Source organism: Larimichthys crocea, chromosome XXIV (genome assembly GCF_000972845.2).
Source record: "Larimichthys crocea isolate SSNF chromosome XXIV, L_crocea_2.0, whole genome shotgun sequence".
Lineage (NCBI taxonomy): Eukaryota > Metazoa > Chordata > Actinopteri > Sciaenidae > Larimichthys > Larimichthys crocea.
In genome coordinates, this window is record NC_040034.1 from 4,669,812 (window position 1) to 4,686,717 (window position 16,906).

Here is a 16,906-nt window from a genome sequence, read left to right on the forward strand (position 1 = left end):
CCCAGTATAGTTTTAGAATGATCCATAGAACACAGTTCAAATCTCAAGTCACTGAAAAATGTTGCATTATCCCAGTTTGGGGCATAAACAGGCAGACTCCAGCGTTAAATGAAATAAATGTCCTGGAACAATATAAATAGCCGTCTCCTGATGAATGAAAAGCAAACCTCTTAAGTCTGGAGTGATCCTTGTTCAGCAGGTGTGCTTCAGTTGAGAATGCGTCTTAAACCCTTCAGGTGTTCCAGTTTGTACATTCAGTGTTTCGGGGCAGTTTACTGCTGCTGGGATATTGTGCAGCGTCAGTTGATGAAATATCAAAATACAGTGTTTAAGTTTTTAGTTACATACAGTTTTTCTAAATATCTTCAAAATTAAGAACTAGAAAATCAGTTTGTTTTGCCCGTCGACCTGCACACTGTGATGAACACTTTGGCTGCATGGATGAAAAATACGTTGGGAAACTGATTTATGACGTTTATGTCACTAAAACTGAACTCTGATCTGTTTTAAAGTCGGACACACGCTGCATTAAGAGGTCACAAGCAAGAAGAGTGTCATAGCTCATTAACAAAATGCTGAACTCCTCACTGTCTCACTGACAAATCATTGACAGCATGATTTGATAAAGCAGTAACTAACTCTCAGAGTCGACTGTGAACATTTCAAAAAGATTTAGACTTTGATTTTATCAGATCAGCTGACAAAAAGGAGTTCGACCTGTGTGTGTGTGTGTGCGTGTGTGTGTGTGTTTGTGTGTGCGTGTGTGTGTGTGTGTGTGTTTGTGTGTTTGTGTGTGTGTGTGTGTGCAGGACTGTTCTGAGAGACAGCGGCTTCTTCCGTTACCTCCACACAGCGGTGATAGTGAGCGGGACGATGCTGGTGTTCGGAGGAAACACCCACAACGACACATCAATGAGCAACGGTGCCAAGTGCTTCTCCTCAGACTTCCTGGCCTACAGTCTGGGTCAGTAACACACACACACACACACACAGTCTGGGAGCAGCAGCAGCAGCTCCTGCAGTTTGCTTTCTCAGCCTCACTCAGGGTTTTTCTGCTAAGCATGCACCTTCTTTTCTTTTTTTCCTCCACCGAGCTACTTTGCATTCACACACTCTCACACACACACACACACACACACACACACACTCACACACACACCTGGGAGCTGCTCAGTACAACTGCAGTGTTTTGTTGTCGGACACTGAGCTGCTCGAACGGAGCAAGAGAAGGTCAAATGTCACAACTCGATGTACACAAGCGGTAAACTGCAGCTTCTTTTCATGCATAATACTCCGAGTAATACCGCCTTAAATCTTCCAGCAGCAGCGCGGCAGTTTGCATCCTCACATTTGTAATATTTCCATACAGAACACATTCAATATGTCTCAGCATTTCCCTGGATAGAAGATGTGAAGCGCAGTGTTTGTCTGTTGGAAGCTTCTTGTTTTTGTTATTCATGGCTCATCTCTGTGCATAGTAATCTTCTTTGCTGGAAAGCTGCTCGCTCGTGTTTGTCTGCAGAGATGAATCCAGATCACTGACCTGGAGTTTGGAATGACGCTCCAACACAAACCCAACTGGAGTTAATCAAAACTCCAGTTCAGTTCCAGTTTGGATTCAAGCCCACCCATCATACAAAACACACACAGAGCATGGTCAGAAGTGTGTGGACAACCGGGACCTTCGTTCCAATTAATGGAAATCTTAATGCTGCAGCATGTCATGATATTTGAAACTAGTCTCTGACTTTTCAGAAACTAGTTTCAGTGACAAATAAGTGATCATTTTAGTTTTTGGGACTAAAGAGTCACTGTTGGTCTCTCGGTGATTCAGAAGATTTTGTTTATTTTTTACGACCTGACGTCCAATCAGCGTCGCCTGACCTGCAATCTGCGAACTTAATGCACGACAGTTTGGACCGTCCAGAGCGCTGTCTTTGCTTTTCTCTCTCCCCGCCCACAGATCTCTGCTAAATGAACAGATGAATTGTTCTTTATTATTGTATAGCAGCAAAGCGAGGATCATTAAAGATATCTGTGTGTGAAGGCCGGTCCAATATTTCTCCTAGTTCTGTGTTAAAGCACCTGACTGAACGTCAATACTGATAATCTGTGTGAATCCCTGCAGAACTCGTCGAGATGTGTGACGTGTGGAGCTTATAGCAGCAGGTTAATGCCAGCGGGTTCTGGGATGAGATGTTCAGGTGTTCGGTGCTGCTGTCAGCAAGTCATGGCATGAAGCGCGTCCCAGAATAGTACCAACCGTCTGTGTTTTCTTCACACTCGTTCCATGAAAGAGTCGGTTCTTCAGGGGGGATTGACAGTGGAACATCCCCTCGAGCTGCACGGCTTCACCTGACTCCTCCTCGAGGATGTCGGGGTGAAGATGGCTGCAGAGTGATCAAAGCTCAGCCACACTGGTGTGTCTCATGTTTATTCTTGTGCTCTCCTTCTTTTGCACCATTAAACAACATACTCAGTTTGTGTTACGTAGCTGCTCGACAGCAGAGAGCCTCCCCCATGTGATGAAGAAGCACAGCGTGGGACAGAAAACACTTTCTCTGTCTCTGTTTGTAAGTTAAATATGACAGAAAGCTGATTGTCATGATTCTAATTATAATCTCGTGTCTGATGTGTCTGATAGAAGCTTCGTCAGACGCCATACTGACGTCCCCGTCCTGCAAACGTTGTTGTAAATGGAGTCGGCCTCCTTCCTGTCGCTGTCGTAAGCTGCTCATTAATGGGAGGCTTCAGTCTGTCTGGATGGGAGGGAGAATTCCCTACAGGCCACAGAACGGCCCCAGGATATTCACTTTTTCTGTGTCATTACCGAGATGATTGACAGGCAGTGAAATTACAATCTCAGGGGCACAGGCGCCCCCAACCCTCCCCTCTCCTGTGCAACCAGCTTTTGTTCATGAGAATTTCATGTTGGGGCTGAAACCAGCTTATTGGAGCCGTGTCAGGGACAGATGTTGGTGCAGCAACATATAGAGGTGCCACGTGTCCCATTTATACATTTACCTTCACTTGATTGGCACAACGAGACTCGTCTCACGCTCCCGCCGCTGGAAACAAATTGTTTTCATGATTTCCCCGGAGAGTTTCCATCTTTTGGAAATTAAAGTTTTTGTTTTTCCCTCCCTCAGCGCTGACCTCACTCCCTCCTCCTCGTCCTCTATATGATTTTGTGATTGGACAGAAAAGACTAGTAGTTCCTCACCACCCCTCCACCCCTCCACACACACACACACACACACACACACACACAGCAGCCAGCTGCAGGGTCGGTGTCAGCAGCAGCAGCTCTGTAATTGTCTGGTAATTACAGTCTAGATGGGCTGCGCGTCGAGGACTAATCGCCCCTCCTTAACAAGCTGAACTCAATTAGAGCGTAGAATTTAAGGGCCGTCCGCCGTCCTGACATTGGAAGATGGTGTCATAATAAATCCTCGCAGCCTGCAGTGCCGCCGCACGGCAGCAGAGGGCAGCGTCTGCCCGTGAACGTGGCGCTCCCTCTCTCTCGCTCAGACGCCGCTCCTCTCCTCGGGGAGGTCGTGATGACTTGCACTGCATTGTTCTGACTGAAGGTGATGTACTGCAGTCTCTGCTGTGTGCTCCAGCTGATTTGACTTTCAGCTTCACAGTTCTGTTGTTGCTGTTTGTTTGGGTTGTTGGTACACACTCCTGACGGTGTAAGCTGTCACACACTGCTGGAGCAGGAATCCATCAGCACGTCCAGTGTGTTCATCTCTTCACTCAGTCAGCTTTGACTGCATGGTTTAGAGGTCACCACATCCTGACATCTGGGTCACATGTCGACTGGATTTAAGCTCTTATGTTTACCCATTGAACTGGCATTGGAACAATGATAACGTCAGGAGTCCACAGGGCTCCCAGGAGAATAAAATACAACAAACCTCCAACCTCACAGAGCATTAAACACCCCAACAGCTGTAATGTGAGCGAACCCGGTCCGTACTGAACCCCTGTCCTCTGAAGTCTCCCATCAAACGTTCAGCTTTTAACATTTGCAGATAACCAAACTAAATAAAACACGACGACATCATCTGTAGTCAGTCACACAGGCCACAGGTCGACATCCAGCCCGGGGCCTGCCTACACGTCAGTCTAATGAACGCTGAGAAGCTGTATGACAGCCTGAAAATGAGATCAACAGAGCAGATTAACCTCACTTTTCAGGAGGTACCTGCTGTGAACGCTGAAGGCCACACATGAAATCACACATTACAGCTGCGCGTGCTGTATTTCTTCACGTCACAGACACGCGTGCCTGGCTGCGTTTTTCCCGGGCGGTGATTGACGCTCCTGTAGCTGTCAGGCGCTCGCTTTTCTCGGACAAGGACACCTTCCCGGCTGACTCACTGATTGACACAAGGATATGAGCTGTTAAAGGTCTCGCTTAACCACCCGTGGCATGTCAGCCGAATTTGCAGCAGCTGATATGATTGAATATGTGGGAGCAGGTCAACACTTTGACCTCTGTGTCTTCTTCTCATTGCAGCATGCGACGAGTGGACAGTGCTGCCTCGCCCGGACCTCTACCATGACGTCAATCGCTTCGGACACTCGGCAGTATTCCACGACAGGTACGAACTTTTCTTTGTTTCAGACGTGTAACTGTGTAACTGCTGCGCTGACGTGTAATCAGGTGAGTGCTCAGCTCAGAGCATCAGGGGGAGCCAGTGTTTGCACCACAGACGAAGAGGAGGAGGATGTTTTCAGGCCCAGCTCACATCCAAAGAGAAACCAGACTGAAGCCACCTCCACCATCAAAACACCACATGAGGGAAGAATGGCGGCTCCACAGGAGCAGCACTTATCCTGTCCTCCGTCCATATATCACCACTGTTGGAGTACGTGCCGTTACAGCAGAGCACAGAGACATGTTCAGATTGTCTTAACCTGATTTCTCTGGGTAACCTTGTTTCTCAAGTGCATGCAAACCAGAGTGGCAGATTTTATTCCCCCCGGGGCCCACACACCTTTAATTATGCACGCATGGTATTTAAAGACACATTGAAATGGAATATGTCATACAAACATGCTCTGTGTGTTTCCGCATCAGATGAATTGAATAGGTTTTACATTATGGGACCTTTTGGAGTGTTTCTTTTATTCATGATCACATCCCGAGTGTAGAACCAGTCTGCAAGCTGCACACACACGCACAGACTATAATCACATCTGAGAAAGTAAACCCTAACAGTCTGTGAGCTCAGAGCACTGAGCACATGGAAGTGTCAGGGTTGGGCCCAAACCAGAGTCGGGCAAGCAGGCCATGTACCCGGGCTGGAGCAGAGAGTGAAGAGGACGCTGACGGAGGAAGCTAAGAAGAGAAAAGGAGAGAGTGAGCGAGCAAGAAGCCGCCGGACAAGAGTAAATGTGGGACTGACTTTTAGTGGTTGGTGAGAGCTTGGTGAAATAAAAGGCTGAAAGACAGACGCCGAGCTGGGCTGACTGCTGCTGGACTAGGCAGTGAGATCAGCTGCTGCTGGGACCTGGATGATGTCGATGATATTAAACTAAACTGAAGTGAAGCTCATCATGGAGGGCTAAAGTAAAAATCTAAAACTCAAGGCTGAGACTAGAATAAGATAAAATGAAAATCGACGTCTACATGCTGCGATCTTTATGATTTTCAAACTTTATAGCGCTCATCAGTTTTGATTAAACTTCATGATCGACTGTTGCATGAATCATTTTATAAAACAGAATATAGATCAAGACGAGAAATCACCACGCTGAGCTGAGGAGAAAAAAAATCTTACTATAAATATTCTAAAGTAAATGTCAGCAGCACTCGGAGTGGAGCACAGCTGACAGAGGAGCACCATCGCTGACAGAAAGCCAAACCTGGTTACCTCAGAAAATAATCTTTTGTGCATTCATACATGACATTTCATTATTAGTCTGCGATACGAGTAGATCGTGATGGGGACGGTGCTGCGACCAGAAGGGATGACTCATCTGTAAGTATTATCTGCACCGGCAGCAGAGCAAGACACAGCGATCCATATTAAATTATACATCCTGTTGTAGAGAACGCATAAAATCTAAACATGAATCACCGGCCCTGTTTGAGTCAATCCTCCACTGATGATGACTCCTGTTCCCGAGGAGCAATTAAGAGTCCGTTCATGCATTGATCCGATTCAGATTCAACGAGCTTAGAGGAGCGATGCCGAGCTTTATTTTCACACTTTCAAATGAAAAAAATAAGAACAAACAAAACAGAAAATAAGACAAAAACACGCTCAGGAGTTCTTCAGACGGCCGCAGTGATGGAAGAAGGTTGAGCTGTGGGTGAGTTTTAGTTTGAACGTTGCAAAAGTAAACATTCATAAATAAATGAGAATCACCCGCAGTACTGTGACCCCGATTATACCCTCTTTGCATCGGCCTCTGGGTGATTTTAGAATTGATTTTTAAGGTTTCAGACTTTTAAAGCGCTCCAAGGTCTGACTTTAACATTGATTTTTTCATGTGTACCGAAAAGCAGCCTCAGATGCTGCTACAAATCTCTGCCAGTAATCCTCTGGTCTAGACTTAAAACTAAAGAAGAGAGAGAGGAGTGTGTTTGCTGTCAGGGCCTCCCAGAATGTGGAGCAGTCTTCCTTTTTTGAATTCGCCTCGACTCCTGTGCGACTTTCTTCACATCTCTACCAAAAGTTTCTGCATTTCTGCATCAAAGGGACCTGAGACACTTCAAAACACCTAAACTATCCTTTAAGTGATTCTTCTGTGCCGTGCTATAAGTTATTTTTTAAGGTTTTTTCTATAATTATCATTTTCAGAACTCATCCACTCATCTGTTCTCTCGTTCATCATTGTTTCTGTATTAATTACAGTTTGATTTGATTGACAGATCCAGTGTACACAGACAAACAGCTTAGAGGAGGCTGTCTCTGTCTGTCTCTTTTCATTTGAAGAAGTCTCCATGGAAACTGCTCATAGCATATTTATTCTTTCTGGGAAAACATTTTTTAATGTAATAATAATATAATAATGTTTTCTTTCCATAAAAAGCATTCCATTCTCGTCTGTATATTAACAGACGCAGACTTCAAAACGACGATTTTAGAAGAGAAAAAAAATCATTTTTCTTTTCAGCGTCTCAGATCTTTTCATGTGCTCTCTCTCATTCTCCTCGTCGTCCTGCTGCTCCGTGTGCTCAGCAGGACGTCCAGAGCGAACGGTTTGAAGTGTGCCCTCTGTGATCCGAGGCGACTCTCGATCAGACCGCTGCAAATTACCCATCCACCCCGCTCAGCCGCCGCCAGCAGCCGCACACGCACACATTAATCCCAGCAGCTGAACAGAGGCCAGCGGAGAAAGATGTTCAGAAATGCCCTCGACCCTTGCACACACACACACACACACACACACAGCGAGGGTCTGTCAGGTCCGTCCACACAGGAAGAGGGCGCTTGTTGAGGGTTTAGCAGACTCGTGAGGCTGAAGTCCGGAGTCGAGGAAAGCTCTCGGACTAAGCCTCTCTGGGCTGAAGTCCGGAGTCGAGGAAAGCTCTCGGACTAAGCCTCTCTGGCTCTCACTAAAGGTCGAGGCAGAAATCGCCTCGTCTTACTTCCTCAATCCCTTCCCTCCTGTCACACCTTTCCCCCGCGGCCCTCTGACATCTTCTTTCCTCTGTCTTACAGTGTGATGTACGTGTTCGGCGGCTTCAACAGCCTGCTGCTTAGTGACGTCCTCATGTACACCTCGCCCAGCTGCTCGGCCTTCTCCAGCCCGGCCTCCTGCAACCAGGCCTGGCCCGGGATCCAGTGCGTCTGGAACAGCAGCCAGGCGACCTGCCTGCCCTGGGAGAGCAACGCTGTGGGAAGCGAACCGCAGCAGCTGTCGGCGTCCTGTAACACACGATCATGTAGGTGACACCGCCGTCTCTGCAGAGCTCCTTTGTGTTTGTGGCACTCTGAGGTCTCCTGGTCTGCAAACAGAACTGTTAGTGAAGTTTTAAACAGAATCTGTGTACGTCAAGAGAACCTGCCCGCTGCTGTCGCTTCTGTATGTGTGTGAGAAAGTTCGACCTTGTTCTTTAATTTTCAAGGTTTTTCTAAACAGAAATGATGAAATAATTGATCCAAATGTGCAGCAGATGAATCAATAATGAAAATAGTTGAAGCTCTGAAATGTTGGCGTTCAGTGCCCAGAGACAAAAAAGGACAAAAAAAGGACACCTTTCCTGTGCCGGTGTCATCGGCGAATCGATATTTGTTTCCAGAAACAGCTTGATGATTGTTGGCTGCAGCCTTTACATGACAGCTGAGTGTGTGTGTGTGTGTGTGTGTGTGTGTGTGTGTGTGTGTGTGTGTGTGTGCTGCATCAGTGTGTCCTATAAAAAGATTTCACTATATTTTACAAGTTAGTATTTTTTCTTTTTTTTTAAATCCCAGTCTGACCCAGTTCTCAAGTCCTACTGCCCTCTGAGAGTGTGTGTGTGTGTGTGTGTGTGTGTGTGTGTGTGTGTGTGTGTGTGTGTGTGTGTGTGTGTGTCAGAGGACAGGGAGTGGTAATCATCGGGGGCAGTTCATGCAGGTCTCTCTGCTTCCCGCTGAGGATTCTCTTCTGTTTGCCGCTCGCCATTTGTCACAAAAAGATTCTCCATCGCGGCCGGTCTCATTTTCCAGTGTCGGCGTCTGCAGAAGCGCCCTGGAATTTCTTTCAGGCACATTTAGTAGCAGCTCCACTGCTGTCTGCACTCACCCTGCCCCAGTTTCCCCAGAAGAAAAGCTCGAGTCCAGCTAGACTGATCTGCAGTGCACGGCAGTTTTAGGATGACTTCAGCTGCCATATAAGAAATACACACTGAGGTGCTCATCGCTGATTGCAGAGCTCCAAAGATCGCTCGATGCACTGCATCAGTTTTCTCTTAGAAATCTCTGTTTTGGATCAGGCCATGCTCTTTGAACGTCAGATAAATTCACTCACCCGTTCTTGAAACATCGCCAAACAAACAAGAACAGTTACATCACAACCTGAACTATAAATGATAATTCACACTTTTATATCTTTATTATTGTAGCTCCCTGCTCACCTGCCTCAGTCAGGCCACTCCTGTGTTTTCTGCTTTGCACTGGCTTCACATCAAGTTCTTGTTGTCACGTGCAGAGCTCTGCAGGGTCAGACACCAGAATACATCTGTGATATGCTCTGCCCGTACATCACAGAGGTCACTAAAGGGCTTACTGGCTGTCCCTCGTACACGACTGAAGACTGAAGGTGATCATGCCTTTGAAATGTCGGAGCGCTCCTGCTGTAGATCAACGTTCTGCAGGGTCTGTTGTAGCCGCTGTATCACGTCTTCATGTTCTGTTATTGCTCATGTTTTATTGTTGTGTTCCTGTTCTCCTTCTTAGAAGTGAAGAACTGAATAAATCCTCTGTGCTTTCATTTTAGGCATTAACGTTAAATTGTGAGGAGTGTGTCTTCTCTTTGATAACATGTATTGACTGTGCATGACTCTGACTTGTACGGGAGTTATTTTCACAGTGTGCTGTTGTCCAAAAATGTGTTGCAGACGCTGATAACGAGAGGTGTGACCAGTACACGGACTGCTACAGCTGCACGGCCAACACCAACGGCTGCCAGTGGTGTTCAGGCCAGTGTGTGTCTCTGGGAAGCAACTGCACCTCTGCTGCGGTGAGACGACAACCTGACCCCGCTGACCATGCTGAGTTAGAATGGTCGTTGATTATTAAGATTTCAAATCAAAGGGAGACTAAAGTTTGGCTTAGCTGCATATGCAGACGTCACCACCTCTGTTTGCCTCCGTCCTGATGGAGTACAGTAGTTTAAAAAGTTCTGATGCTCTGCAACAAAACAGACCAGTGCATAACTTTTTCTCATCATGTAAGTTGGAATGTAATTTTAAGACTTATTATGACTCATGAATAATTAGTCTCCTTGTAATTTTGAACAGCCATGGGCTCTTTGGAGCAGAGCATGATGAATGCTCAGACACCGTCGGTTCCTGTAGCCGTTTCCAGTGCAGCAAACATTGTTGTGATTAACCTTCCTTTCATTTCCTCCCTGAGTTATTGCACCTTATAAATCGGGACATGTCAAATTTGAGGAATGATTAGATGAAGTACTGATGAGGCATGTTCTTGTTTCCGACACGCATCTGATTTGTCAATCTGTGATTAAATCTCTGCTTATTTAGATGCAGTCTGACACCCAGAGACAGTTCGTGTGTCTCCTCCAGCCTTTTATCTCCACTTGTCTCTAAAATATTTCGTTAATAAGGGTCAGTCTGTGTGACTGTAATTATTTGCTAATCTCATACTCGTGATCAAATCTTTTTTTCTCATTTTGTGCGCAAACACGTTTTCAATCTTTTCCAGTGAAAATCTCGTTGCTGCGTCCTCTTTATAAAATTCTGTTCAGAATTAAATATGCAGCATAAAATGTAAAAATAAAAAAATGTCGCCTGTTATTTTCAGGGGTCCATCGGGGAGTTCGAAGCTTGTCCCAAGGACAACCCGTCCTACGTGTGCAACAAGAAAACCAGCTGCAAGAGCTGCGCCGTGGACCAGAACTGTCAGTGGGAACCTCGCAACCAGGAATGCATCTCACTGCCGGGTAACTGTGCTGCACATAAAACCATCCATCCACCTAGTATCTGTAACCGCCTCAGGGTCACGGAAATAAAACCATTACACACTCATCGCACATCAACTACATACACAGGAAAACTTAATTTGGTCATCTATCTTATTAATTGTAACAATTTGCTCACACATTTCTGATGCATTGGCAGTAAATCATGCACCAAATATTGATGGAAAAGCACGGACTCTGCACATCACTGATCCCTGGACTTTGTCGTTATATACTCTCTTCTGTAACTTCATGTCGCTGTGATGTTTTGTTCGCTCGGTTGTCGGAAATCAAATGCTGCAGGCGCTTGACCTTTAGATTCATCCACCCTCTTGACCCTCCAACATCTTCTGCTCCATCCATCCATTCCAGAAAACGTGTGCGGTGAAAGTTGGCATCTGGTGGGCAACTCCTGCCTCAAGTTCATCACGGCAAAGGACTCGTACGACAACGCCAAGCTGGCCTGCAGGAGCCACAACGCCGTCCTGGCCTCGCTGACCACGCAGAAGAAGGTGGACTTTGTGCTGAAGGAGCTGCAGATTATGAGCGTGCTGGTGAGTACGAGGACAAGTGTGGAGGACGGGGGAGGACGGGGGAGTGGGGTGGTCTGTTCTGGGAATTAATTATCAGATTAGAGAAACTTGAATCTTCTCCTCGGGGAAATTGGGTCGTCACACCAGCAACAAAAAAGATATTGATAACACTTGAGATACACACAGAGTGGTGGAGATAAACTTGATGATTACAACATGAAGATCACATCAAGACTGAAGATTATGAAGCAGCTAAATGAATACTGATAAACTGTTCTCTGACAGATGTTCAGAGCTTCATTTGTTCAGATAAAACAGAATCCAGCAAGACCTGACACTGATCCGAGGAAGAAAACTACAACTGTGCACAAAGAAACCGTCTTTGTCTGATTTATGAACAGAAACTCGACTGTAGTGCACCTCGTCTTTGTTTTGTGCTGCCCTCTTTTCAGACATTGGATCTTTTTTGTCTGTAATATTTGGCCCAGCGAGCGTGAAGCCAATCTTCCATTAACCGAATCTTTCCTCAGCGCTCAGACATCTCTTACTCGCTCCATTAGAGCAAATACGCAGAAATCTATCCCAGCAATCGACTAACCACCACAAAGCCGCTCTTTAGATCATCAGATGCAGGTCACATATCTACAGGTTAGACGTGTGAGTGATGGCGACGTTACAGTGATGGCTTTAATCCTCGCTTCGTACAACATGCACAGTAAATGCACCGTTTGTACGTCTGGACTGGTTCTGAGAGGAGCTGCGGGAATCCTGAATACATTTGTTTTTGAAGATGTTGTGACCCAACATGAGCTTATACATGTGTGCATTAGTTCAAATATTAATGTAGTAACAGTCTGAATTAAACCTAAAAGATGATCAGATGGTTTGTTTGGCGTCATTAAGTCCACCTGAGGTCCAACGATGATCCAGGTCTTTGCTGATTTATTCATATATTCTTCATAAACCTGTGGGTGACGTCACGCATACACCGTCCGTTCTTTATACTGTCTGTCAGCGCCTGCTTATATTTTATGCACTAAACAATAGACACAAATGAAATCAGCAACACTCTAATGGGTAATAAAATGCAGCCCTGATGGCCTCCACAAAAACTACAAACTTTTGCTGAGAAAGACGCAGTCTCTATTTTTCAAGCTGATGGGGGAAAAATGTTTTTAGGAGCCAGGTTATCGCCTGATCACAGCTAAATGTGTCTAAATATTTCAGCATGTGTCTGAACCGGAGTTCACTGAAGAGCGTTACATAACCCCGAATGTGTCAAAAGCACTGCGAGAGAGCGCAGCTCCCGTCTGCACTTAAATGAAACATGGAGTCATCTCCAGCTGCAGTCCTGCTTTAGTGTTTGTGTAGATCACCCAGGAGGCAGAAAAACACTGTCATCCCTCACTGAAAGCATCCATGCACAAAATATAAGCCACTTATGGTGCTACAAAGAGCCTGGAGTCACTGCGTGGTGTTTGTAATGTTGGAGACAAAAACATTTGCCGGGCTGTAAACGCAGAGTGTCCATCCACACTAATGAATTTGTTCATTTCCCCAGTCGGTCTGAATTCAGTTGGTCAGTTTGTGCTCAGAGCTAAAGAAGAAATAAAACCTGTATTCAAACGGATCAACGATAAAATGCTGAAACACGCTCCACGCGTCTCCCTGCCGTGTTATATCGACACTGTTTGTGCTGTTTAGCAGTTCCAACTATTTCCAGACAGGATCAATCCATCCAAGAAATGCAATTAAATCTCGATGGAGCGGCGATTCGACCCACGTCTGCGAGAGATCGAGCTCTCTTTGTTTACTACCGCTGCAACAGCATGGCCATTGATTAGAGATGGGATGGATAACAGAGCCTCCCGAATCAAGTGACGTAAAGCTGCTTTTATTGCCGCTCAGTCAGCCCGGGCGATTTTACGTCTGTGCACATTAAATATTGTTCTTTTTTGTCGCTTACAACCAGAAAAAGTTGATTTCTTCCAAAAACCAGATCAAGATCTTAACCTGACCACACCCCACCCAGTTCATAAGTGTTTTTCTTTTATTATCACGGATGATTGAAAGGAAACTAATATATTTTTCAACCTGGGTACGATACAGAGCTCAGAGTCATGTTACAGTGCAGTAAGACGGTTTACAGCTGGTTAGTTTGATATTTAAAGGTTTCCCTTTTATAAGGCTGATTTACAGAAAAAACAACGTGTGAAGTCCTTGTCTTGACTTTGACACACTGCTGTGTGTGTGTGTGTGTGTGTGTGTGTGTGTGTGTGTGTGTGTGTGTTTGCAGTACAAAACCATGGTGACGCCCTGGGTGGGACTCCGGAAAATCAACGTGTCGTACTGGTGCTGGGAGGACATGTCGCCCTTCACCAACACCACCCTGCAGTGGCTGCCCGGCGAGCCGAGTGACGCCGGGTTCTGCGGTTACCTGGCCGAGCCGGCGTCCAGCGGGCTGAAAGCACAGACCTGCATCAACCCGGTGAACGGCAGCCTGTGTGAACGACCGGGTGGGTTCACAATGCCATTAACCATTTACCATTAACCTGTAGAAAAGAAAGTTATCTCACAATGTGTTGAATGTTAATTTTCAGCCCCTACAGTACAAACTCACCTGAATACATGAGCACCAAACAGTAAGTACATGAAAGTGAAGGCCAGGGTCAGTTTCTAAACGAGCAGCATTTGTAATTATCTCCTGTGCTTCCTCCAATCGAAGCTTTTACAAACTTCTGACGCTGAGATCAAACTCGATTTCTGTCTTTTGATTTTGTCACCGTCCGATTAGGTGATCTTAAATTCCTGCCTTGAGCTGGATCAGAGAAATGTCAGACTCCACTTTGAACGCTGAAAAATCTTTCATGACATGCAAAGGTAACGTGGCAAAAGGAGCCAAAGACAGAAACAGAAAAACATCCGCACCGCGGCATCGTCGAGCGAAGAAGTAAAATATTTAGACGTGTTCTGTCCCGACCTCGTGAGAAATTCTCTCTGCACAGTTTTCTGCTTTCAGTTCCACTGCTCGCTGATCTGATCTGGTCTGGTCTGGTCTGAGGTCAGTTCAGTGAAGATTTGGCTGACGTTAAAGGAGCAGTCCATCAGTTTTAATGTAACAGTGACCAGTTTACAGCAGACACATCTTTTCCTAATTCTGTGAAGCTTCTCAGTCATACAGATCGTCTTTCTCCAGAAGGTTTAAGTCTGGGGCAGCTGGACTGTTTGTGGAACTCTTCCTCAGTCACTAAATAAACTTCAGGTTTATTATGCAACCTAATAAAAATGTTGCCTCAGACTTTCAGCTGCATGGCATCAGAACTCTTCAGAAGTTTACATGAAGTATTTGAGGATAAACTTTGTGACCCTCTTTTTCTTGCATGAGCTGTAGTACTGTCTTGTTTGTTGTGGTCGAACACCACCAGAGGAGGCTCCACTCCTCCTGACAGACAGCTGCTGGAAATCTGAGCGTTCGTACTTGGAAATGACTGAATGAATGTCGAATGTGTTCCTCAGCCAATCACAGCGCTAAGCAGTGCCGGACGCCGTGCGCCATGAGAAGCACCTGCAGCGAGTGCACCAGCAGCAGCTCCGAGTGTATGTGGTGCAGCAACATGAAGCAGTGCGTCGACTCCAACGCCTACGTCGCCTCCTTCCCCTTCGGACAGTGCATGGAGTGGTACACCATGAACACATGTCCACGTAAGACTCTGTTCATTATATTCATCTCTATCCAAAACAAAAGGTATTCAGCGCTTGCAGGAGTGTGTAGACTGAAATTAACAGATTTAAAAATCCTGAGGAGTTTATGGTTACACAAGTGTTGCAATCTAAAGTATGTGAGATGATCTCTGGGATCGCAGACCTTGAAAACCCAGAAAAACTTTTTCTTTTTCAGAGAGGTCTTGGAAAAAATCTATAATTTGGTAATTTCAGGGAAAGCTGAGCCTGAGATTCGTTTCTATTTTTAGTCAGGGGCGCTGCACATAAAGTGAAACTTATCTTCATATATGGAGGATTAAGTTTCCAATAATGAAATGAAGCTTTTCTTTCAGGACACGCTCTATAATTAGAACTAAATGATATACTCGCTTTCAAGGAAACTTCCTGGGAAGTTATGGAGCAGTAAAACAAGTCGTTTCCCTCTTCTCCTGCCGACAAGTTGATGTCTGGAATTCTTCTAAATCTATAATCACACCTCGGTGTAAAGACCTTTCTGTTGAAACTCGTTGATTATACATGAAATGTTGACTTTTGAGTGTGCACAGATCTCCTGCAGCATTTCTCATGACACGTCGCCGATTTATTCCAAACAAATTGCTGCTGCTGCCGCAGAAAAACACTTTGTGCCTGGAAGTGTTGCAGCGTGCTTTTCAAACCTCTGATGAAGTTGCAGCAGCTTCACAGGAAGGGTTCATCAGCTTCAGCCTGTGGAAGGAAGCATAAATCTGAAGTCGGCTCACGCCGTGCTCAAACACTTGGAGTGATCTTCAACAGACTTAAACCGGCAACATTTAAAATAAGTGATGAGAATCTTTAAATGTTTTTTTTTCTCACCTTATTTAGCCGCGCGCGTTAAGCTGTGGCCCTGCAGTAAATGAGACTGGGATTAATAATCTGGTTTAGCAGTTTGATAACTCGGTCTCCGGCTGGTGCTTTGTTTTCGTACGGCGCAGCAGAGAACAATTTTCATTTATTTAACCTGGCAGGTCAATTAAGTACAAATTGTTGCTTACAGCCATACGCAGGGAAACCCCTCGAGGGGCTTTAAAATACAGGCAAATATCTACGGAGAGCAGGTGGAGACAACCGAGGCTCAGGAATGAGCTCCATTTACTGCTGAGGTGTTGTGGGTGTTATTAATTAAAACGTTTGGACCTTACTGACTAAAATCAAACTCACTCTTCAATATTTATGAATGTGCAGCATTAACATTTGTACTCGGGTTTCACAGAACAGTTTATTTGATTAATTGAAAACTTTAGTTCCACACGGGGAAACGCGTGTTTCTCACAGGCGTGTAACAAGATGTAGATATGTGATAAAACACATTACAGGTCACATGACGCAGATGGACGAAGAATAGTCTGCAGGGGACGCAGGTCGCCTTTTAGCCTTTGTTTCAATCATGCACAAACAGAAATGTTATGGACAGTAATATTTAGTTTTTTAACTGTGTGTTCTGCTGCAGCGGAGAACTGCTCCGGGTACAGAACATGTGGCCAGTGTCTGGACCAGCCGGGCTGCGGTTGGTGCACGGATCCCAGTAACACGGGCAAAGGCCAATGCATCGAGGGCTCGTATCGCGGGCCCTTCCAGACCTCCGTGCCGGCACCGTCCACCCTCCCCGGCCTGCCCGCCAGCCCCCAGCCGGCCCTCAATGCCAGCATGTGCCCCGGCGAGGCCAAATATAACTGGTCGTTCATCCACTGCCCAGGTAAGAGGAAGAATTCTAATCTGAGACGTGATTCATTCGAAAATGCACATGGTGACTTGTCGACTGCTCCAAAAACACAGGATACAACCTCAGACTGCATCTCTGTCAAACACGTGTTCAGCTTCTTAATGCAGGATTTCATGAAACACAAAGAAAAATCTAAAACCTGAGCTGAGACGTCATAACTCTCGTCATGATGAGTGATGCTCCTTCAGTCTGAATGTTTGCACACACACACACACACACACACACACACACACACACACACACACACACACGCTGATGACCTGCAGTT

At 45.7% G+C, this 16,906-nt stretch overlaps 1 protein-coding gene across 2 annotated transcripts in view; it reads left to right on the plus strand.

Annotated features, from left to right (window-relative positions):
* atrn (attractin) overlaps positions 1 to 16,906 on the plus strand; it is a 104,093-nt gene that overhangs the window by 22,130 nt on the left and 65,057 nt on the right. For both annotated transcript variants that reach the window (XM_027274792.1, XM_027274791.1), the window contains exons 10-18: positions 810 to 964; positions 4,526 to 4,610; positions 7,683 to 7,906; positions 9,560 to 9,681; positions 10,485 to 10,623; positions 11,014 to 11,195; positions 13,471 to 13,690; positions 14,691 to 14,876; positions 16,366 to 16,611. In XM_027274792.1, coding sequence (XP_027130593.1) covers positions 810 to 964; positions 4,526 to 4,610; positions 7,683 to 7,906; positions 9,560 to 9,681; positions 10,485 to 10,623; positions 11,014 to 11,195; positions 13,471 to 13,690; positions 14,691 to 14,876; positions 16,366 to 16,611 — 1,559 coding nt within the window. The remainder of the gene's footprint in view (positions 1 to 809; positions 965 to 4,525; positions 4,611 to 7,682; positions 7,907 to 9,559; positions 9,682 to 10,484; positions 10,624 to 11,013; positions 11,196 to 13,470; positions 13,691 to 14,690; positions 14,877 to 16,365; positions 16,612 to 16,906) is intronic.